The following is a 24,041-nucleotide window of genomic DNA, read 5'->3' as shown; positions in this document are numbered from 1 at the left end:
AAGCATCTTTTGTTCTAATGAGGCCACACTTGGTGAGCCTCTAGGTAGCTTAGGATGGGGACTGATCATCAGAAAGACCAGCCATGTGGCTGGAAGCTTGGAATCTTCAGCACCATCCTCATCTCTGGGGAGAGGGGAAGAGGCTGGGTATTGAGTGATTAACTCAATGGCCAATAATTTAATCAATCATGCCTCATAGTGGAACTTCCATAAAAAACACGTGATGAAGAAGAAAGATCTTTCTAAGTCATACAAATTATTTAAGAAATCTGGTTACGGGACACCTGGGTGGCTCAGCAGTTGAGCATCTGCCTTCAGCTCATGGCGTGATCTCAGTCTGGGGATAGAGTATGACATCAGGCTCCCCACAGGGAGCCTGCTTCTCCCTCTGCCTGTGTCTCTGCCTCTGTGTGTGTGTGTGTGTGTGTGTGTCTTTCATGAATAAATAAATAAAATATTAAAAAAAAAGAAATCTGGTTACAGGGGCTTGGGTGGCTCAGTCGGTTAAGCATCTGACTCTTGATCTCAGCTCAGGTCTTGATCTCAGGGTTGTGAGTTCAAGCCCTGTGTTGGGCTCCATGCTGGGCTCAAACTTAAAGTCAATCAATCAATCACTCAATCTGATTAAAGTGTTGAGGTGTAAGCTTTGCCAAAAGTATCAGTGTTGTTTTCCGGTGCAATTAGGAGAATCACATAAATAATTCATTTTAGTATATTGTTCTCTACTCTGTTGAAATAAATCTACACAGAGAAGTGTTATTTAAACAAAAGGGTCTCATAAGAATCTCAAGACTTTATTTTTTTAAAAGATTTTATTTTTTTAAAGATTTTTATTTATTTATTCATGAGAGACACAGAGAGAGAGGCAGAGACATAGGCAGAGGGAGAAGCAGGCACCCGGTGGGCAGCCTGATGCGGGACTCTATCCTGGACCCCAGGATCACACCCTGAGCCAAAGGCAGACTCTCAACCACCAAGCCACCCAGGCATCTTGAATCTCAAGACTTTAAAAATCATTGCCATATCTTTTGGAGATCACCTTCAAAGAAACTCCTGTGATTATAATTGTTTTCTCTCCCCGATAATTCGTTGCCTTGTTGATTTTTCTATATTACTGAACAGAAAGATAAGTAAGCTCTGTCAAGACAATAGTCTCAGGGGCATGTTGCTTTTCTTCCAAATTAATGGTGGAAAAGATCATAAAAACCTATGATGTGCTTGGCTTCTTATTTTAACAAAGACATTGGGAATTTTGTCTTAAATTGGCCTATGGATCAAATACAGCTTCTCGACTTGTAGATTTGAATCCTGATTTTTAAAAAAAAACTGACAGGGATGCCTGGGTGGCTCAGTGGTTGAGCATCTGCCTTTGGCTCAGGGCATGATCCCAGATTCCCAGGATCGAGTCCCACATTGGATTCTTTGTGTGGAGCCTGCTTCTCCCTCTGCCTGTGTCTCCACCTTTCTCTCTCACTGTATCTCTCATGAATAAATAAATAAAAATCTTTAAAAAAAACTGACCAAAGAATATATTTGATATTATTGAGGAAATATGGATACTGGCTGGATTATGAGATGGTAGCAAAGATACTACTATGATATTGCTTTAGTGGTTATTATATATTTTTTAAAACAGATTCTCATCTGATAAAGATAGCTATGTACTAAAATATTTTGGGATTAAAAAGATACGTTCACAAGAAATTTACTCAGTAAAATCTAATTATTTAATAGCTACTATTACTTAAAGTTTTTTTTTTAGTATAGTTGACACACAATATCACTTTGTTTCAGGTGTACAAAAGAGTGATTCAACTTCTCTATATGTCACACTGTGCTTACCACAAGTGTAGCCACCATCTATCACCATACAACACTATCACAATCTCATGGACCATACTCCCTATGCTGCATTTTATATTCCCATGACTTACTCCATAGCTGGACACCTGTATCTCTCTCCCCTACACCTATTTTCCCCATCCCTACCCCCTTTCTTTCCGGCAACCATCAATTTGTTTTCTGTACTTTTAGGTTTGATTCTGCTTTTTATTTATTCATTTTTTAGACTCCACATATGAATGAAATCATATGGTATTTGTCTCTCTTAGTCTGACTTACTTACTGACTTACCTACTTACCAAGTGTTGGCACAATACCCTCTAAGTCCATCTGTGTTGTTGCAAATGACAAGACCTCATCCTTTTTATAGCTGCATAATATTCCTCTGCGTGTGTGTCACTTCTTCCTTATCCATTCATCTATTGATGGGTACTTAGGTTGCTTCCGTATCTTGACTATTGTAAATAATGCTGCAATGAGTATAAGGGTGTATGTATCTTTTCGAATTAGAGTTTTCATCTTCTTGGATAAACACCCAGTAGTGAAATTATTGGATCATAAGATATTTCTATTTTTAATTTTTTGAGGAACCTCCATACTGCTTTCCATGATGGATGCATCAGTTTGCATTCCCACCAACGGTGCAAGAGGGTTCCCTTTTCTCCACATCCTTATCAACACTTTTATTTATTGTATTTTTATTTTAACCATTCTGACAGGTACTTCATTATGGTTTTGATTTGCATTTCCCTGATGATTAGCAATTTTCATCATCTTTTAATGTGTCTGTTGACAATCAGTATGTCTTCTCTGGAAGAGCATCTATTCAGATCATCTGCCCATTTTAAAAATTGGATTGTTGGTGTTTTTTTGGTGTTGGGCTCTATAAATTCTTTATATACTTTGAGTATTAACTCCTTATCAGGTATATCATATGCAAATATCTTCTCCCATTCAGTAGGTCGCTTTTTTGTCTTGTTGATGGTTCCTTTGCTATGCAGAAGCTCTTTATTTTTATGTTGATGTAGTCTCAATAGTTTATTTTAGCTTTTTCCCCTTTGCTTGAGGAGACATATCTAGAAAAATGTTGTTATGGCTCACGTCAGGGAAATTACTGCCTGTGTTCTTTTCTAGGATTTTTATGGTTTCAGGTCTCTTAGATCAGAAACAAGACAAGGATGTCCATTCTCATCCATTTTATTCAAAATCATCCTAGACGTCCTAGCTATAGCAATCAGACAAGAAATAAGAGGCATCTAATCGGTAAGGAAGAAGTTAAATTTTCACTATTTGCAGATGATATGATATTGCACAAAGAAAACCCTAAAGACTCCACAAAAAAATATAAGAATAAATGAATTATGTGAAGTTGCAGGATATAAAATTAATATCCAGAGATTGGTAGCATTCCCATATAGACTAATAACAAAGTAGCAGAAAGAGAAACTAAGAAAACCATCCATTTACAATTGTACCAAAAAGAATAAAATACCTATGAATAAATTTAATCAAGGAGGTGAAAGAACTGTACTCTGAAAACTATAAAACATGAATGAAAGAAATTTTTTAAAAAATTTATTCATGAGAGACACAGAGAGAGAGAGAGGCAGAGACATAGGCAGAGGGAGAAGCAGGCTCCATGTAGGGAGCCCGATGTGAGACTTGATCCTGACACTCCAGGATTATGCCTTGAGCCCTGAGCAAAAAGCAGACGTTCAACTGCTGAGCCACCCAGGCATCCCTGAATGAAAGAAATTAAAGAAATAGAAAGGTATTCCATGTTCATGGATTGGAAGAATATTGATAAAATGTCCATACTACCCAAAATAATCTACAGACTTGATGTGATCCCTATCAAAATAGCAACAGCATTTTACACAGAACCAGAACAAATAATACTAAAATTTATATGGAATCACAAAAGATCCCAATATAGCCAAAGCAATAGCAATTACTATAATCATAATATATCAGGCATAAGCATGGCCCTATCCATTCCCCTCCACCCCTAAAGGTAACCACAATCTGGTGCAAGTCTCTTTGTTTTATTATTTTAGAGAGAGAGAGAGAGAGAGCAAGAGCACCTGCATGCGCCCGCGTGCGCATGTGCATGTGAGAGCACGGTGGCAGGGGGAGGGGCAGAGGGAGAAGGAGAAGCAGACTCCCCACTTAGCAGGGAGCCTAATGTTAGGCTATGCAGTTTGAGAGTCAGGGGACATGACTTTTCTTCTTGGTGCCCTGCTACAAGGACACACATGCAGTTTCCATAATTGTATCAACATTTCTTATCCTACAGTTGCTCCTCTCATTGCCTTTCTTGCTTCTCAGCTTATATCCTCCTCATAAATCCCCTTTCAATGAAATTTTGGGAAGAAATGTGTTATGTCCCATTGGCATGTTTATGTGAAAGTCCTTTTATCTGTCCCTAAATTCAGCAGTCCCAAATTCTAAGATTTTATTTTCTAAGATTTTATTTATTCATGAGAGACATACAGAGAGAGGCAGAGACATAAGCAGAGGGGGAAGCAGGCTTTCTGCAGGGAGCCCAATACGGGACTCGATCCTAGGACCTGAGATCACACCCTGAGCCAAAGGCAGACGCTCAACCACTGAGCCACCCTGGTGCCACCATAATTCTAAGCTTTACAAGAGTTCACTTTAAAAAAAAGATTCTATTTATTTGTTCATGAGAGATGCAGAGAGAGAGGCAGAGACATAGGTAGAAGGAGAAGCAGGCTCCTCACAGGGAGCTGGATACAGAACTCGATCCCAGGACCCAGGACTGTGACCTGAACTGAAGGTAGACGCTCAACCACTCTGCCACTCAGGTATCCCAAGTTCACTCCTTTTTTCAACCTTGAGTTTTTCTCATTCACAGCACTTCACTTAAAATTTAGAAAACCTTAAATTTCAATAATATTTAAAGGGTTAAAATTCACATATCAATTTCAGCCAATTTAGAAAACATATATAACCAAAGGAAAAAAAATACTGAGCACAATTCTACTACTCAGAAAATAACACTTTAAAAATACTAGATATACCCTTCTAGATTTTTCCATGTGCAAGTCAGCTCCTGCCCATTGCCTGGGTCCACTGTCTGGATTGTCTCCTGTTCTGTCTACACTTCAACCAGATGTGGAACATGACTCCCTGAGTTCTTCTGAAGGGCTTCGTTACACCAGAGATCTAATGACAGAAGATTTCACAGAAGAGATTTCACCCACAACGTAGTTCACATCACGTTCCATAGCAAACAACTTACAAACCCACCGCAGACATTTCCTTCTTCAAATTCCTTTTCTGCCATACTGCCTTTCAGTAAGTGTTCTTGTCTTACCCTTTCTTTATAGGGCCTGTTCTCTTGTTCTCCAGGATCCTGACCCTTCCCTGATGCCCTGTGAGTTCTCATCTCTTTGCCCTCCGCCCTGGCCCTGCTCTTGCCTTTAGGGTTCCTGGGACACAATCCAGAAGTTGTTCACATTACTTTGCTCACATCCTATGAGCAGAAGAACCCACAATTTCCTAAGGCAGAGAAACGTTGTTTGTTTGTTTTTAAGATTTTATTTATTTTATTGGGGAGGGACAGAGGAAGAGGGAGAGAGAGAATCAGACTCCCTGCTGAGTGCAGAGCCCAATGCAGGGCTCACAAGGCTCAATCTCATGACCCTGAGATCATGCTCTGAGCTGAAACCAAGAGTCAGATGCTCAAATGACTGAGCCACTGAGGTGCCCTTAGAGAAATGTAGTTCTTATTCTGGATTGCTGGGAGCCCAGCTATTTGCTGTCACTGTGCAGAAGGGGACGATGGTGATGGAAATTCAGCTAGCAGTTTCTCCCATGCTTTGCATATTCATGGATATGCCTTAGAAGTGGGTGACTGACTTCTGTGCTGTTGGAGGACTCAGTGGGTCAGGCCTGTAGGAAGTGACTTGAGAGTGTATTGCAATAGTCATTTCCTGATAGAGACTAGAAGACAGAAACCGCGGGCATATAGAGTGGAGGGCTGAAAAACCAGAGGCCAAGCTGTTCCTGCATGTCCTGGAGTCGAGAACATTTGGCTAATCACCAACAGCAAGACTGAAGGAAGATCCTTGGAAGAGGCTTGTATGGCTGCCATGATGTCCCAACTCCTGGTTGTGCTCTATACTGGTAAGTCTTGGGGAAGGGCAGTCACTATGGGAGGTGGGGCTGGTCTGGGGCAGCAGCTGGAGCTGGCAGGGCCTGCAGGGCAGGGTGTGGAAACACAGACTAGAACCTTCTACAGAAGTTTTATTAAAACTAGAACCCTGAATACAAATTCTGTACACAGGACATGTTGGGGGCTTTACACACATTTTCCTGTTTCCCCACTCAGTCAACCCTGAATTTCCTAATGACATTTTTCCCTCTGTACGTGGCATCTGTATTCTTTCCTATGTTATCTTCCTCTTCAAATTCCCCAGATTTTTAATGTTATTATTTTTGTACTCAACTCTATCTTAAAAGAAAATCTGTAGAATACTTCTATTAATGGAAAATCAGTGTCCATCCTCAAAAACAGACCCTCTGGTCCCTGGGTCACAGTTTTCTGTTTCTGAGAGGTAGCAGTAAATGCGAGAAGCTGGCTGCAGACCAGCACTGGGCTGTGGTATTCCTCCATGGGATCGGAGAGAGAACCAGGAACCCAGAAGAGAGAGATTTTCTCACGCAGGCTCAGCGATACTCTCCTGTCATTGCATGACCTTACATCTCTTAGAGAAATTCCCCCAAATATTTCTCTTCCCCATACTTCATTCAAATAATCTGAAACTCACAGCTGAAGTATGTGCCAAGGCCACTCAGCTACTATGTGAAGAAGGTGAATTCAAATTCTGGTCTGCACAGTACCAAAAGCCATAATTTTCTATTGGGCAATATGAAGGAATTTAAAAGGTCCTAATTTGGGGGTCTAGGGGTAGAAATGTCTGGAGGGTGAGTGAAGGGAGTTGTGGCTAGAAAAACCTCAAGAAGGTAAGTGAACATTGGATCCAGTGATCTAAATAGGTGTTGGCAATCTTCTCCTGTATAGGGCCTGATAGACAGGCTCTGTGAGCTGCATGATCTCTGCTGCTACCACTCAACACCTGTCAGAATGGCTGTCATCAAGAAGACAAGAGGCAACAGGTGTTGGTGAGGACGTGGAGAATAGGGAATCCTCACGCACTGCTGGTGGGGATGCAAACGGGTGCAACCACTGTGGAAGACAGTATGGAGATTCCTCAAAAAGTTAAAAGTAGGGCTCCTGGGTGGCTCAGTTGGTTGGGTGTCTGACTCTAGATTTTGGCTTAGGTCATGAACTCAGGGTCATGAGCCTGAACCTCATGTTGGGCTCTACACTGAGCATGAGCCTGCTTGGGATTCTTTCTCTCCTTCCTCTGCTCCTCCCCCACATACTCACAATCTCTTTCTAATAAAAATTTTTTAAAAGCTAAAAGTAGAACTACTATATGATCATCAATCTCACTTTGGGGTTACATATCTGAAGAAAATGAAAACAGGAAATTGGAGGAATGTCTGCACCTCCGTGTTTATTACAGTATTATTAACAACAACTAAGGCATGGAAATGACCTAAGGGTCCGTGATGGATAAATGACTACAGAAGATGTGGTCTGTATGTATAATGGGATATTATTCAGCCGTGAGGAAGAAGGAAATCCCACCATTTGTGACAACATGGATGGACCTTGAGGGTTTTACATGAAGTGAAACAAGTCAGACAAAGACAAATACTGCATGATCTCACTTTTAGGATCAGTTTGGTCTAGATCTGAAAGTAAGGCCACCAGAGGGGGTAGATGGGGAACATACACTTCACCCTTGCAAGCAATTCCGATCTTATATTTTTGAGATTTACTCTGGGGCACCAAGGAGATGACTCATGCCAACCATCATACCAGGGATGCATTTAGGCTATTCCCCAAGGGCAGACAAGTATCTTCACACAAAGGACTGCATTCTCAGCAGCTACATGTCCCTTATCATAGGGTAGGGATCTCCCCACCTCCTTCCCCTGCTCTCAGTTGACGCAGATGGTTATGCTATTGTGTTGGGAGGGAATTTGGGAAATAATTTCTGGGACTTCAGAAATCTTTGCAAATGACTCTCTTTACATAAGATTCAGACTCCATTGGTAATCATATATTTATTGAATATTTGCCAAAGTCTGCACTGTGTTCTAGGTACTGAGGATGTATTCTCTGCCCTCAAGGAGCTTAAATTCTAGTGACTCCAAATCTCTTCAGGACCCAATAGCATCAGGAATAATAGGTGTCTCTAGAACCTAAGTGGTTGGATTTCCCCTCAGTCAAATGGTTTGGGTCATAATTAAGATCTTTCTCACACTCTAGAAGCCATGGTATGAGGGGAAGAGTAGATCCTGTGCCCTCTACAATGTTTACATGCTCAGGAGACAGCTTGAGTGACACACTTAGCATAACAGGGATAATCAGGAGCCAAGCATAGTGCCCCATGTCCTTCACCATGCCCTCCACCATGAAATCTTTTTTTTTTTTTTCCACCATGAAATCTAAAGAGGACATCACAGAATACAACAGATGAGTAGGGTGGATGGATAAAGGGTGGGGGAAATCCTTGGACTCTGAGGCAAAATGGCAAGGCCATCTAAAGTCCTGGGGCCATTGTAAGGAGAGAGGACCCTGGGATGGTGAAGTGGGACAACATGAGAAATGACAGAGAGACTGAGATAGACTCCCAAGGATGTCTGTGTCCTGACTCCCTGGAGCTGTGGGTACATTCCTGGATGTGGCAAAGAAAATCCAAGTGGCAGGTAGTATTATAGTTGCTTATCAGTTGACCTTAAGGTAGGGAGTTGCTTCTGAATTATTTGGGTGGTCAGAGTGTAACCACAGGATCCTTAGAGTGTAGCAAAACAGGTATAAGAGGTGTCAATGCACCAACCATTGCTAGTTTTAGAGCCAGAGGAGGAGACCACCACCAAAGGGTGTGGGCGTGTCTAGACATGGAAAAGACCAGGAAATGGGTTTCATCTATAGCCTCCAGAAGGAAATCATCCCCAAAGAACCCTGGTGTTAGCCAGTGGAACCTGTGTTGTTGGATTTTTGTAACCCACAGAACTGCAAGGTAATAAATCTGTGTTGTCAGGAGCCATTAAACTTGTGACAATTTGTGACACCAGCAGCCCTAGGAAATTAACGTGAGGGGAAAACCAGCACCCATGCCAGATGGGCTCTCCTGCAGGAGGCTGAGACTGTCACTGAGTGTGATGACGGGAGTACATTCTCAGCAAGAGCCCCAGGGAGGCCCCTCAGGACAGGGCTCCAGGCGGATGCTCATGTCTCATGGATGATTTTCTCACAGGGCTGTGTGCTGGCCGAAGAAACAGGATGACTGATGGTGAGTTTCTTCAGTTAGATCCTCTCTCTCCTTCACTCCAAACTCCCCGTGTCCCTTCTCTTTACTTTTTTTTTAATAATAAATTTATTTTTTATAGGTGTTCAATTTACCAACATACAGAATAACACCCAGTGCTCATCCCGTCAAGTGCCCCCCTCAGTGGCCGTCACCCATTCACCCCCTCCCCCCGCCCTCCTCCCCTTCCACCACCCCTAGTTCGTTTCCCAGAGTTAGGAGTCTTTATGTTCTGTCTCCCTTTCTGATATTTCCCCACACATTTCTTCTCCCTTCCCTTATATTCCCTTTCACTATTATTTATATTCCCCAAATGAATGAGAACATATAATGTTTGTCCTTCTCCGATTGACTTACTTCACTCAGCATAATACCCTCCAGTTCCATCCACGTTGAAGCAAATGGTGGGTATTTGTCGTTTCTAATGGCTGCACCCCGATGTTTATAGCAGCAATGTCCACAATAGCCAAACTGTGGAAGGAGCCTTGGTGTCCATCAAAAGATGAATGGATAAAGAAGATGTGGTTTATGTATACAATGGAATATTACTCCCTTCTCTTTCCTTAAAGGGACTTCCTGAGAGCAGCTCAGGCACCAAATCCCATCCCCAAATCTGCTTCCTTCCAGAGACCCTTCCCAAGCCCTCCCTCAGTGCCTGGCCCAGCTGGATAATGCCTCCCAAGAGCAATGTGACACTGCAATGCCATACTTCCACCAATGATGTCAACTTTGCTCTCAGAAAGGGAAATGTTCCTGTGGAGTTCCCACAATCACCAGATTCCACAGAGGGCATGGCTCGTTTTCTCCTCACTGACCTACAAACCAGCAGCTCTGGACCGTACACCTGCGAATACTACAGACGAGAGCCTCCCCAAATAAGTTCACAGCCCAGTGACAGCCTTCTCCTGCTGGTGACAGGTGAGGAGGGTGCTTCGGAGTGACAGGGGCAGGTGTGGGGGAGGAACCCCAGGGAGGCGGGGTGGGGGTGGTGGTGGCAAGGGGAGATGGAGAAACACAGCAGCAGAACGACTTGGCTGGGTTTCACCCAGGGCTTGTAGTCAGAGTCAGAAGAGGGTGAGACCAAGGATCTGTCATCTCTCCTGCTTGGCGGGACCCCTGCCAGGAGAACGGGGAGGGGGGGGATCTTAGGCTTCTCCCCGTGACCTTGGAGCCCTCTTCTCTTCCAGGAGAGTTCCCTAAACCTTCCCTCCAAGCCCACCAAAGAGGTGTGGTGACCGCAAGAGAAAACGTGACCCTGCAGTGTCAGAGGCTAAACAATTCTTTCGAGGCTGTAATGTTTGCTCTGCTGAAGGCGGGAGCAGCAGAACCCATAAGGGTCCAGGGTCCAGCAAAGGAGAAGATGAACTTCTCCCTCAGGAGTGTGACAGTCAGTGATGCTGGGAACTACAGCTGCGTGTACTTCCTGATGAAGGCTCCTTTCTGGGCCTCGGAGCCTAGCAACCATCTTGAGATCACAGTGAAAGGTGAGGTGTTTACTGTCAGGAGGACGGCAGATGGATTACCTGCCTGCCTGCTGAGCTGCTGGGACCTGAGAGAGTGAGGTGTGGACACAGTCTGTCTCCACAAGACTCTGCAACTTGGAGAAATCATTTAGGAAAATCCAAGTGAGGGCCAGTATTCTGTGGAATAGTGTAGAGGATCTTGTGCCAAGGAAGGAGTGCAAATGGTGGAGAATCATATAAAAGGAGGCTGGGTGTGGGCTTCCCGGTGCAGGTGGCCAAATATGCTCTGAGGACGCCAGGTGTGGGTGAGGGGGGATTTGCAATTGACCCCCACTAAGAAAATAAGAAGTAGCCACAAAACTGTCACATATATCCTGGGCAGGCACAATTCATTTAGACTAACATGTTAATGACACCTCCTGGGATTAGGCAGGAGGAGGTTCTAGAAAAATGGTGGATGAGGAGGGAGAGAATAACAGAGAGCCCAGGAGCATCTTTCTGAGAAAGACTCAGAGACTCAAGGAAGATCTGTGTTCCATTTTCACTGGGACTCTAGCACTCTTGCCTTTTAGCTCAGCTGAGTTGAGCTTTTCTCTTCCCTTCCTTTCTTTTGGAGAGGAATGATTTTAATTTATTTTTATTTTAAAAAATATTCATTTGAGAGAGACTGTGTGTGCATGAGTGAGTGCACATGAGTGGGGCAGGGGCAGAAGGAGAAGCAGACTCCCTGCTGAGCAGGGACACCAATGTGGGGCTCCATCCCAGGACCCCAAGATCATTACCTGAGCCGAAGGCAGACACTTAACTGAGTCACCCAGGTGCCCAAGGGGAATGATTTTTTAAAAACCATGGCAAAAGTGCCTAACATAAAAGTTACCATTGTAAGTATTTTCAAGTGCACAGCTTAGAAGTGTCAAGTGCACTTGCACTGTAGCCTAGCTGCTGCCACCACCACCAACACCTGCCTCCAGAATGCTTTTCATCTTGCAGAATCGAAACTCTGTCCCCATCAAACAGCCTCTCCACACCCCACTCCCCCAGCACCCTCCATCCTATGTTGTCTCAATGCATCTGACAAATCCAGGAACCTCACGTAACTGGAATCATACCGTCCCTGTCCTTTTGTGACTGGCTTTTCTCACTCTGCATCATGTCTAAAGGTTCATGCATATTGTAGCAGATAGCTGGATTTCCTTCCTTGTCAAGGTTGACTTTATGAACGGACCACATTTCATGTACCTATTCATCCACTGATGGATATCTGGGTCATTTCCACCTATTTGACTACTGGCCCATCACCTGCTGGCCACCTATTGGGTATCAGTTATTTTGGATGTATACTCAGAAATGGGATTGCTGGATCACAGGAGAGTTCTACTTTTAATTTTTTGAGGACCCACCACCATCCTGTTTTTCATAGTGGCCACACCATTCTACATTGCTACCTACAGTGCATATGGGTTCTGTAGGTCTGTTCAGGAAAGGGATTTTTTTTGTTTATTTGTTTGTTTTTTTAAATATTTTATTTATTTATTCATGAGAGACACAGAGAGAAGGCAGAGACATAGGCAGAGGGAGAAGCAGGCTCCCTGCGGGACCAATCCCGGAACTCCGGGATGACACCCTAAGCCAAAGATAGATAGACGCTCAACTTCTGAGCACCCAGGCATCCCAGGAAAGGGATTTTTTTTACCCTTGTGCACCAGGGCTATTTTGTGAGTTTGTCCAGGATGAGGGTAGGAAGAGAGGCCAGTAGGAACCAGGCATCCTCCTGGATGGGGGCTGAGTTCCCCTGTATTGATACAAGGACCAGAATTTCCTAAAAGCTCATGGGGCAGGGATTCAGAGGTCCTGAGAAATGTCATACAGTATATGAGAAGAGAAGTCAGCTGCCCTGAGTTAAAACTATAGCTCTGGCACTCGCTGTGAGTATCCTGCAACTCATTTCTTTGTATGCCTTTCTGGGGGGAGCAATGCACACATCAGACCCATACAACTTCTATGAGAAGGAGAGGGAATATAGCTGATCAATTATAACAGACAGTTTTCATGATTGTATTAGTCAAGACAAGGTTGCACCTACTTTGAAGTGACCTAGGAAAAGTTAGGGGAATCTATCAGCCTTTGGAATTAAAGAGGTCATTCAGGGTGTCCTAACCTGGCACTACTGACACTTTTTTGCTGGATAATTCTTTTTGTGTGTGTGTGGGTGGGGTGGGGAGAAAAGTGCATCCTGTGCATCATAGGATGTTCAGCCCCATCTCTGATCTCCACCTGCTACAAGTGTCCTTTGCCAGCTGTGACACCCACAAGGTCTCCAGACACTGCCCAATGTGCCACGGAGGCAAGGCGAGGCCAGGCCTGGCTGGAAACCACTGGGATCACAGGCCAGGAAATCGTGGGAAGTGCGTGGATGCCACTTGGCTTCAGAAACTAGAATGAAAAAAAAAAAAAAAGAAAAGAAACTAGAATGAGGGACTGGTTTCATTCTCTTTTAGTGGGGACCAGCTCCTTCTTTTGGGCAGAGAACATGACTTTTAAGAGCTGAGTTTGCAGCTCATAAATTCTACTCCTGAAAAAAAACAAAAAATTCTACTCCTGGAGAACCATCCGACTCTCCTTCCCAGACCCAGTTCAAAACAGACACACACAGACAAAGGGACCTGGGGCAGAGGATTGGGAGATGGGGTGGAGGTTTGTGAACAGGTCTGGTCAGCTCAGCCTCTAGGTTGATCTTAGAAAACGCTCTCTCAGGAGGATGCTGTGCAAGAAAAACTCAGGTCCATCCTGGGTGACTTGATTGTAGGAGGCAATGAGCAGTTCCTAAAAAAGAGGAGAGGTGATACCTTCTGATCCTAGGGTCTGAAAGTTGTGTCCCTCCTCCCTGCAATTTCATGTTGAAATCCTAACTCCTGATGTGACAGCATCAGGAGGTGGGGGCCTTTGGGAGGTGCTTCAGTTAAGAGTGGAGCCCTCCCTTCCACTGGGTGAGGCTATCGAAGTTTGCCACCTAGAAGAGCCCCAACATCCCTGGACCATGCTGACACCCTTATCTCGGACTTCTGGTCTCCAGACCTGTAAGCAAAAAATGTCTGTTGTTCACCAGCCCCCTGACCTGTGGCATTCTGTTAGAGCAGCCCAAATGGACTGAGACAGCTAAGGAGGGTGAGGTATTTGCTCAGTAAAGGTGTTTGCTCCAGAATTATAGAGCCCTGGACAGAGCAAGAAAATTCTAAGGTCCTGATGCTGATTTGGAGACCATCTGGCAGCACCAGGTAAAGGCGTTTTATCTCTACCCCAGGTTGGGGCCAGGGAGTGAGGTGGGGAATTCACAGACCTAGGGACACCTTTCCTGTATCTAAGATCCACTTGCTCCATTGATTTCTAGGTCAGTGTGAAGGGCGTTCCCCCCAGGGGCATAAGTAAGGTAACTGGGTGAAAGGAAAAAACATTCCAGCAACGGTAACCACCCATCTGTCACTTAGGTAGATGGCCCTACTATCCGGAAGGTGTGTACCTACTCTTGTTTTGCAAATTAATTACAAGTGTTTGGATTTGGGTTGGGGCCAAAGATTACTCTGCCCCTGTCTGCCTCAGCTTCTGTCTGTTAAACAGGGTTGATAGTGGTACCTACATGAGGGACTTGAGGTGAGATTTTGAGGAGTTAATTTACCTAAATCCAGGCAGCCCCTGTGGCGCAGTGGTTTAGTGCCGCCTGCAGCCTGGGGTGTGATCCTGGAGGCCTGGGATCGAGTCCCACGTCGGGCTCCCTGCGTGGAGCCTGCTTCTCCCTCTGCCTGTGTCTCTGCCTCTCTCTCTCTCCCTGTGTGTGTGTCTCTATGAATCAATAAATACAAATCTTTAAAAAAATTAAGTTTTTTTAAAAAAACAATAATTTACCTAAATCCTTTCTAAGCTGTGTCTGGTGGACAGCAAATATCATCTAAGTATTTACTATTATTATCATTATCAACATCCCAAATTTCTCCCTTACATGTTGAAACAGCTTTATCAAGAACTGCACTCCTAGTGGGAGACTTTCTAGGAAACAGAGAAGGTACTTATCCTTCAAATGATAACAATAAATATCCTCATGGTTACAATGAATTATAAATATTAGTGGAAAGCTGCATGACCTCTCAAGATCTTCCAGGTTCTAAAAAGGCCAAGGGTACACGTCTGTGTCTCTAACTCAGCTCAACTGCACGTGACAAGGTACAAGCATTAAGCACAGATGAGACAGTCTTTTCAAAATGTGATGCTCAAGGAGACAAAACTGGAAGACAAATATTGTAGGCTGGATTTGCTTTCTGTAGAAGGGAGAAATTTTAAATAATTTGGGGTTATTCAACAACTGGTGAGTCATTTTTTTCCCTCTCCCTTATCCTTGGCATGTAAGGAACCTTCTGAGTTTCTTGTGTGATGGTCACACATACTGCTTCTTCTGGTGTGAATACGTGTAACAGAACGGCTCACCTGGAGGCTATTGATAAGCTCAACCACCTTTCCTGTGTTCTTTCAGCCACTGTTCACATCCGGGCAACTGTAACCAAGGGCAACAGGCTGAAGAAGACAGGAAGATGTCACCTGCAGAGGGATGGGGGCGTGGGGGGAGTTGGCAGGTGGATGACTGGATCCAGGTGCATGGACAGATTATCAGCAATGGAGCCCAAGAGTTTCCTTAGGGATTCGCCAGAGCCTTTTGTACACCCTTACAGTCTAACGCAGTTCTTACAGGGCCAGACCCCCCAAACCAGCTGCTACACACCAGCCTGTTTAACTTGTGGGGATGAGAGGGTCACCTGACTGGCCAAGGCAGGAAGCAGGCATTCTGACAGAGGACAAGGAAAGAGAAGTTGCTCATCTTAGGCTCCCCTCTTATTTTCTCCAGTCCAGTGGTTCTCCACGGGCAGCGATTTTGCTACTCAGTGGCATATGGCAATGTCTGAGACATTTCTGGTGGTTGTGGCTGGGGATGGGGGATAGGCGATGCTCATAGCATCTAGGAGGTAGAGACCATGGATGGCCACAAAACAGCCGATGATGCACAGGACTCCTCCCCACCAAGAATTATCCAGCCCCAAATATCGGTAGTGCCCAAGATGAGAAACTCTGCTCCAGACCTACTGTCTCATTTCCAGGTCGACACCACAGTTCCTTCAGGGATTTTACAGGTGGAGACCATACTCTCCTCCAACTCCTAAAGCCTCTAATTACTTAAACTATGTGCCCCGGACCAGTAAGCTGCTTCAGAAGCTACTTACCAGAATACTGGCTCAACCACCTTTCCTGTGGTCCTGTCTTCCTTCAAGGTCACTTGAGGTGTTTGGTTTTTTTCTCCCTTTATTCCAAAGTGTGATTTGTGTCCAGCTTCCCAGTGATTTCTTTGGAGCCAGACCCTAGAAGCTTGATGGTTCGTGGGGTTTACTCATCGTTTCTGAAGTCAGAACTGTCAAAGCAGTCTCTGGTCAGGAGGAGAGCAAATGCAGCTGGCAGGGGGTGGGAGGGGAGGGTGAGTAGACAGGAGGTGTTTGAGACAAACAGTGCCCCCCTTTCTGACACTGTGGCTCCCTAGGACACACAGGTGAACAACTACGAGTGGTCCAATAGAGAACAGCACAAACAGTGGCCTGGGGTGAAGTACAGGGCTGGGAGGAGGTGGGGTCTTCGGGTGGTCTCAGAGGTCTACTTCTTCTGCTGTGGTCAGCTCCTAGAGATGGAGCCAGCAAAGCTGTGGGTGGTAAAGGCAATGAAGAGTGACATGGTGAGTATCATATCAGCAGAGCTTCATGAAGCTTGGTCCCACCCTGGTTCTGCTACTCACTAACTGTGCGACCCCGGGCAACTCACGTAGCCAGCAGGCTAGAGACCCTGGGGGAGAGCTGATGTTGAGTCTAGAGGGGGTAGCTGTAAGAAGAATTCCTTCATCCCCAAAGGAGATCAGTCTTTCTCTTTTGGCCTTCAACTGATTGGATGAGGCCCACCCATATTACGGAGACTAATCTGCTCCACTCAAACTCTGCAGACTTAAACGTTAATCACGTCTTTTTTAAAAATGAATTTAGGTTAAGACTGCATTTGTTTTAATTCCAGTGTAGTTAACATACAGTGTTATATTAGTTTCAGGTGCCATCTTCCTGGCAACCAGTCTAGACTGGTATTTTACCAAATAACTGGGTACCATAACCTAGTCGACACATAAATCTAACCATCACACCTGCCTACACAGGAGGCTTGGGGTCCCAGAATGGGATCCGGACATTCCTGGAGTACACTCGCTTTTTCTTTCTGCATCCTATCTTACTTAATTCTGTTCCCTGGATAGATCTAAAACTCAGAAAACCTTCGTCCCACAAACCAGCAAGAGAACTGATAGGAATTTCCTTTCTTTTGAGAAATCTGAAAAATACTACCTAATAGAAGTAACCATCAAATAACAGTTACATATCCACCACCCAGAATTATACTTGCTCACAGCTCATCGTATTTGCTCTAAACTGTTTTCTTTCCACACACTCACACACACACACACACACACACACACAAAGATTTAAAGAGTCCTCTTTCCCTCTCAACATTATTTTTCTCCTTCCCAGTAGAACCCTCCACCCTGTGGTTAGTGTTATTTCTGTGCATGTTTTTATACTTCTACTACATAGGCATGCCTTTGTAAATAATGCATAGAGTTTTAAATTTTATTTAATTTTGTTTAAATTTAAACTCAAGAATTCTGTCTTCTAGATAAAACTCAAAGAGAATCTCCCAAGATGGCAGAAACAGGAGTAGGTAAGACAGTAGAGCTTCCTGGGACAAAAGGTCATTCACCCGTGGGATGGGACATCCTTGTGAAGTCCTGAGTTATCCACCTCTGGGAAAATTCTGGAAGATGTCTATCTTTCAGTGATGCCTGAAAGCTGTGGCTCAGTGCTAGGTCTTTTGAGGTGGGGAGGATCAGAGGCACAGCTCTGCATATTCAGTAGCTGGGCCACTTTGGAAACGGTACTTCAATTCTCTGACGCTCAGCTTCGGCATCTGCACAATGGGGCATCACTTGGTCTCCCTCCCAGTATGAGAAAAACGTAGTGAGGTAGATCTCCAGCACGCAGCAGGAACTCAATTGATGGTAGACACACTGAGGCACCAGAACATGTCTCAGGAAATGGAGGGCGCTCTCACCTCTTCTCCTCTCCCCAGGGACCGTGGAGCTCACCCTCATTGTGATCTTCATCCTTCTTTTCATCCTCGGAGTCTTCCTCATCTACAAATACACCCGGTGTGGTGAGTTCAGGAAAGCAACCGCTAAGTATTTGGGAGGAAATGGAAGAAATGGAATGGGAAAGTTAACACCACAGGGTTGATGCTGTCTCTCTTTCATCCCCAGGGGCAGCTCCTAACAAGATGACCAAATGGTAGGGCTACTTGGAGGATCCCATCAGCCCATACTTAACTCCTCCTCCACTGCTGCGTTGATTCCTCAGCACCTTTCTTACCCCAGTGACCACCCCAAGCATCTCTCCATGTCTTCTCTTCTTACGACCACCCTTCAATTCTCACCCAACGCTCTTTCCTCGGAGCCTGTCCTCATGGACCACCCAGCCCCCAACCCCTCCCCCCTCCTCTCACAAGACTCTGCTGGGCACCCGAACAGCCTGGGGACCCCAGGGAGTGGTACATGAGTGTGGAGGAGGTGGGGGGACTTTGGTTTACACACAATCTTGCTTGCCACCTCACCTCCGCCCACCCACCATGATCCCAGTGTCTCACTCCAATTTCCTTCACCTCCAACGCTTCGATGTTTCTCTCCTTCAGCTCCCGCTCTTCTAAGGACCCTCAAGAGCAGAGGACAAGTGTTCAGCCTGGGAAAGAAAGTGATGGTGGGTCCCCTGTGTGTGTGTATTTGTACGTGTGCAGGGTGTGCACATTTGCGTGCTGCCTGTGCCCATGTAAGCATGTGTATTTGAGTGTGTACATGTGAGTCTGCACATGTAGGTGCGCAGGGATGTATGCATGCATGTGAACATGTGTATGCATGTAACAGTGCACAAATGTGTGTGTACGTGTGTCTGTGAGTGTGTGTTTGTAGATGTGTGTGGTTGTGTAAGTCTGTGTTGCATGTGTTTGTGTGTGGTTTGTATGTTCATGTGTCCGTGAATGTACATATGCGAGTGTGTGTGTGTAGGAGTACTTGTGAGTGCACATATATGTGCATGTGTGTGTGTGTGAGAGGATATACAGGGATAGGTGTGTGCATGTGAGGGTGTGTATGATGAATGTCCGTGTGAGTGGTGGTGTGTGTGGAGATTTCACCCTGGGAGCCTGGGGGCGCAGCAACAGCAGATTCTTTTCCTTCCCAGATCTGTCCATGGCTATCACAAGCTGTTCTCCTGCCTTGGTGAGTTCCCACTATGGCCACCCCAGCATCACCCCTCCTTGTCCCAGGTTCTCTGTCACTCTGCCTGGTTTTGTCAATGGTTTGGGCCTCTGCATTCCTCCTCACTGCCCCCACCCCAGCCCTCACTCAACTTTCCAGAGGAATCTGGGTTGAACTCTTCATCCCATGACTTGTCCTTTCTGGGGACATTTCCCCATGTGGCGTGGGATGCAGGCCACCTTCTCTCTAGAACTAATGGGATGATTTAATGAGCTCAGAGCCACACAATGATCGTCAGATCCCAGGCATGGCATTGTGTTCAATACCCCTGAACGTACTATTATTATAAACTGTTAGAATCTCGGGCCAGCGACCTTCCCATCCTGAACCTCTGTTTCTCCATCTGGACAATGGGGATAATACAGCCCACCTCTTGGTGCTCTTAGTGAAAATATGGTAAGATCCCCTGTAAAGCACCTACCATGAAATACATCCATAGTACATCCTGCAGCTATTGATAGTCACCCTTATTTTTTTACAGTTAAATTTTTAAAAAATTACAGCAAAATTCACATCACATAAAATTCGTAATTTTAACCCATACAATTTAGCAACTTTTGGAATATTCACAATGCTGTACAATAATCACCAATATCTAATTCCAGAATGTTTTCATGGTGCCCCAAAGAAACCCCACAGCCTTTAAGCACTCTCCACATGCCCACACCCCCACCCCAAGCCCCTGACCACCACTAGCTTTCTGACCCTAAGGACATTTCATATTAACACTCACTCTGATGGCTGTGGGTATTAATTATCTATGGTTCATAACAATTCATCCCCAACATAGTGGCTTAAGCAACACTTAATGATCTCACAGTATCCGCAGGTTGGGAATCTGAGTGTGGCTCGTGCCGGGTCTCACAGGTTGGGATTCAGGCTTGATGAAGAGAGGATGTGTTTCCACATCCACTCACTCAGGTGGTGGCTGGTGGAATTCAGTTCCTCACTGGCTGTTGGCCAGAGACCATCCTGACCATATGGGCCTTTCCATAGGACAGCTTATGACACAGCAGCTGGCTTGATCAGCGTGAGCAAGTGACCAGTGTGAACAAGATGGAAGTCAGTCCTTCATAACCTAGTCTTGGACATGATGACATACAACAGCCCACCCTTAATGCTTATTCTGTTTGACAGATGCACATCCCTAGATTCCATCAAACTTCAAGAGGGTAGGGGAACACAGCAAGACTTGAAGAGTGGGAGGCTCTAACACAGTTATCTACCACAACTTGTCCCAAATGCTCAATCTTCACAACCCAACACTTCTTCCTGGGAGTACTTTTTTTTTAATTTATTATTTATGATAGTCACACACACACACACACAGAGAGAGAGAGAGAGAGAGAGAGAGAGAGAGAGGCAGAGACACAGGCAGAGGGAGAAGCAGGCTCCATGCACCGGGAGCCCGATGTGGGATTCGATCCCGGGTCTCCAGGATCGCGCCCTGGGCCAAAGGCAGGCGCCAAACCACTGCGCCACCCAGGGATCCCTCCTGGGAGTACTTGATCCTTTTCTCCTTGCTTCCCTTTCAGGATAAAGCATCCCAGGTGTCAAGAGCTGAGGAACCCCACACAGTGACTTATGCTGAGCTGAACACCAGAGCCCTAAGAGAGGGTCTTTCCCGGCAGATGGAGCAGCCCCTGGAAACCTGCGTGTATTCGACCCTTAAGGGATAGCCAGAAGGGCACCTGTAGCCCAGGAAAGAACTTCTAGCACGGAGATGGAAGATAAAGAGAGGAAGGACCCTTGTGACACTAGGCAAATGGGGATCCCTTCCCCCAAATCTTCAATGAACACTTGTTTCCTTCTTCTAAAAATTTGTTTTCAAATGAGAGGTATCATTTGCACAGAGTAAGATGCACAAACCTTACATAGCCAAGTGACTGTGTGCGTGTGTATATATAGAGATCTCAGTGATAGATCTCTACCTATTCCCTTTGGTATAACTACTGTCCAAATAAAAACAGCATTTCCAGCACTCCTTCTAGAAGGTTTCCTTGCACCACTCTCTAGCTAACCACCATTTTCGCTGAGATCATTCCTTTCTCTGACTTGGGTCACCTTGGATGACTTGCCCGTTCTTCATATGCACTCATACACCTGCGATACACCACACGTACTCTTCTGCATCAGCTGCTTCCACACGCATGTTATTTCTGAGGCTCATCCCTGATGTTACTCATATCCATATCTTCTTCCCTTTTTACTGCTGAGTATTACTCTGTTGCATGGTCATGCCACAGTTTGTTGATCCACCTTCAGGTGAATGGACATCTGGGTTGCTTCCAGGCTGACGTTTCTATGGGTCAGGCTGCATGAACACTCTTAACTGTGTCTTTGTGGCATACACGCAGGCCTTTCCCTGGATTGTAAATAGTGGGATGACTGGGTCAAAGAACAGGTGTGTGCTTCATTTCATTAGACACTTCTGAACAGTTTACCAGAGGGGTTGTACCACTTCCTGTTTCCTTCTTGACAAGTGCCCAGTGCCTTTCTTAGTGGCCACACTCTGTTCCCACTCCCTTCTCTCCACATAACCTTACACAAGTCTGTGGACTTGAGCCAGCCTTCACTGTGGCTTGTGACCTCCAATGACCCTCATTGCTGGTCTTCGTGCCCCTATGTAATGCCCTCCCCTGGCTTTGGGAGACTTGTTTCTAACCTACAGAATGAGGCAAAGAAGGCAGGATGTCAGTTCAGCACTTGCATTACTGAAGAATACAACTACCACCTAGACAGCAGGCTCTCTCTTGCCTTCTAGGATTGTGCACTTGCTTGATGATGTGAGCTCCCCAGCTTGGAGAAGCCCACTTGGCAAGGAACCAAGAATAGTCTCTAGCCAGTAAGGAACTGACTCCTGCCAACAAGCATGTGGTATGTGTTGTGTAATAAAGAATATGGCTGGTCTTTTTCCTTGGCTTCTGGGAGGTAATCTCTAAGTGCTCAGAATCTCTCGAGAAACAGGAGAATCTTTGCTATTCACAGTGGGTGCTTTGTACCACAGCTGCATTTATGCCAGTCAGATGACCCGGGATGGAGGTGGTGATGCTAGAAAGACCAACTATATGATTACAGGGTTACAACCTTGACCTCTGGGGATCAGAGGGGGAGACAGTCAGTTATGTGGGTAGTGATTCAATCAAAATCACACCTATGTGAGGATATCCTGATGAAAACTCTGGACACCACTTGGGGAGCTTTCTGGCTGGTGACACATCCTGAGAATATAGGAAGCTTTGCTTTGGGGGCCCTCCCAGACGTCCCCCTGTGTGTCTCTTCATCTAGGTGGTCTTGATTTGTGTCCTTTGTAATAAAAACTATAAACATAAATACAGTACTTCCCTGAATTCTTTGAGTAGTTCTAGCAAGTTATTGAATCTGACAGAAGCAGGAACCTCCAAAATTGTAGGTCATTGGTTCAGAAGTGCAGGTGACTCAGGATACCTACATCTTTAGCTTGTGTCTGCAGTGAGGACAGTCTTGTGGGTGCTGCACCGTCAGCCTGTGAAGTCTGTGCTAACTCTGGGTGGGTTGTGTCAGAATTGCATTGGCGCTCGGAAGCAGACCCTTCCTCAGCTGAACTCTCAGATTAGACCCCAGCCTTGGCTGACACAATGTTGTTGGTGGTGGGGCTTCAAATGGTTTTCTGGAAAGGGAATGGGCTTCTGACACAGAGCTGGGTTCCAACTCCTGCACCTGCCCCTTTTATGTCTATGTCTTTGCACAAGGGAATCTGCCCTGCTGCCCCTCACTTTACGTATTTCCAGTGAATCTTCCCCTGGCACTCTAATTTTACCAAATATGATTTGGCAAGAAGCACACTGGTTCACCTGTACCATGAAGTCAGCAAGTTGGTAAAAATGTAGGTAAACCGGGATTTACATTTTTAAGTTGCAGAGACACATTTTGCTATCTAGAGACAAATCAGTGAGGGTGGTGGAAAAGAATGGAAAGTTGCCATTTCAGATCTTCTGATAATTTCATTTCTTGGCTAAGTAAGAGCCTGTGAGTCACACACAGCTTTCCCAGCAGACAAAAACGATTGTGGGTGTAGACACCATGGCTTCACCAAAATCACTGCAAATCCTGAAGAACGTGGCACTGTGCCCACGCATGATGGTTCTTCAAGCATGGTGCTGACACACGTGTACCTCATGACAGGGACCTCTGGTCATGGAATGAGGTCTAATGATTAATAGTGTTTCTCTGCAACAATAGGTCCAAGCAGTTCTGGAGAGGTCTGTGCCAGCTTCTCAGTGCTATTTACTGGTCAATGTGAGAAGGATGATTCACACTGGGTCCTGTGAGACCCTCCAGAGGCCTCTGCCACTGGGACGGCCAACATGCCTGCCATGGAATAGGAAACCCCAGCCAAACACCCATTTTGGGTTTCCTTGTTCTGAGACACTTTGTGAACATGCTGGTGACCCTCTGACCCAAGAGAGAAAGTCCATCTAGGCAGCTGAGAGGAGAGAAATCCTTTTTTTGTCTGGGATGCACACTCTCGTTGTAATGCTCTACAGCTTCTATATTGTATCCTTCCCCTACAACACACAACATGTGGGTTCTATCAGTCTGCTTTAGCAACTGAACCTCATGGCATAGTTAGTAAAAGAACTATTTGGTGGGATACCTGGCTGGCTCAGTCAGTAGAGCATAGGACTCTTGATCTCAGGGTTGTGAGTTTGAGCGCCATGATGGGCACTGAATTTACTTATAAAAAAAAAGAAAGGGATGCCTGGGTGGCTCAGCGGTTGGGAGTCTGCCTTTGGCTCAGGTTGTGATCCTTGATCCATGGATCGAGTCCCTCATCAGGCTCCCTGCATGGAGCCTGCTTCTCCCCCTGCCTATGTCTCTGCCTCTGTCTCTCTCTCTCTCTCATGAATAAAT

At 45.3% G+C, this 24,041-nt stretch overlaps 1 protein-coding gene across 5 annotated transcripts; it reads left to right on the top strand.

The window, feature by feature from the left end:
- Nucleotides 1–5,195: 5,195 nt before the first annotated feature.
- Nucleotides 5,196–21,129, top strand: LOC112909415 (osteoclast associated Ig-like receptor). 5 transcript variants are annotated; one of them, XM_072758783.1, is made up of 11 exons: nt 5,196–5,242; nt 5,809–5,994; nt 9,204–9,239; nt 9,882–10,172; nt 10,442–10,738; nt 17,459–17,503; nt 17,912–17,995; nt 18,099–18,126; nt 18,527–18,591; nt 19,072–19,109; nt 20,684–21,129. In XM_072758783.1, exons 2-11 carry the CDS (start codon nt 5,952–5,954, stop codon nt 20,825–20,827), a joined length of 1,071 nt encoding a protein of 356 aa, XP_072614884.1. In that variant the 5' UTR covers nt 5,196–5,242; nt 5,809–5,951; the 3' UTR covers nt 20,828–21,129. The 5 variants fall into 5 exon arrangements, with proteins under 5 accessions (XP_072614884.1, XP_072614903.1, XP_072614912.1 ...); XM_072758802.1 differs by lacking the exon at nt 17,459–17,503; XM_072758789.1 differs by lacking the exon at nt 5,196–5,242 and having other exon boundaries at nt 5,532–5,994.
- Nucleotides 21,130–24,041: the final 2,912 nt, after the last annotated feature.

The sequence above is a fragment of the Vulpes vulpes genome, chromosome 1, assembly GCF_048418805.1.
Source record: "Vulpes vulpes isolate BD-2025 chromosome 1, VulVul3, whole genome shotgun sequence".
Classification (NCBI taxonomy): domain Eukaryota; kingdom Metazoa; phylum Chordata; class Mammalia; order Carnivora; family Canidae; genus Vulpes; species Vulpes vulpes.
The sequence above is the reverse complement of the archived record's forward strand: the minus strand, read 5'-3'. Positions and strand labels throughout refer to the sequence as shown.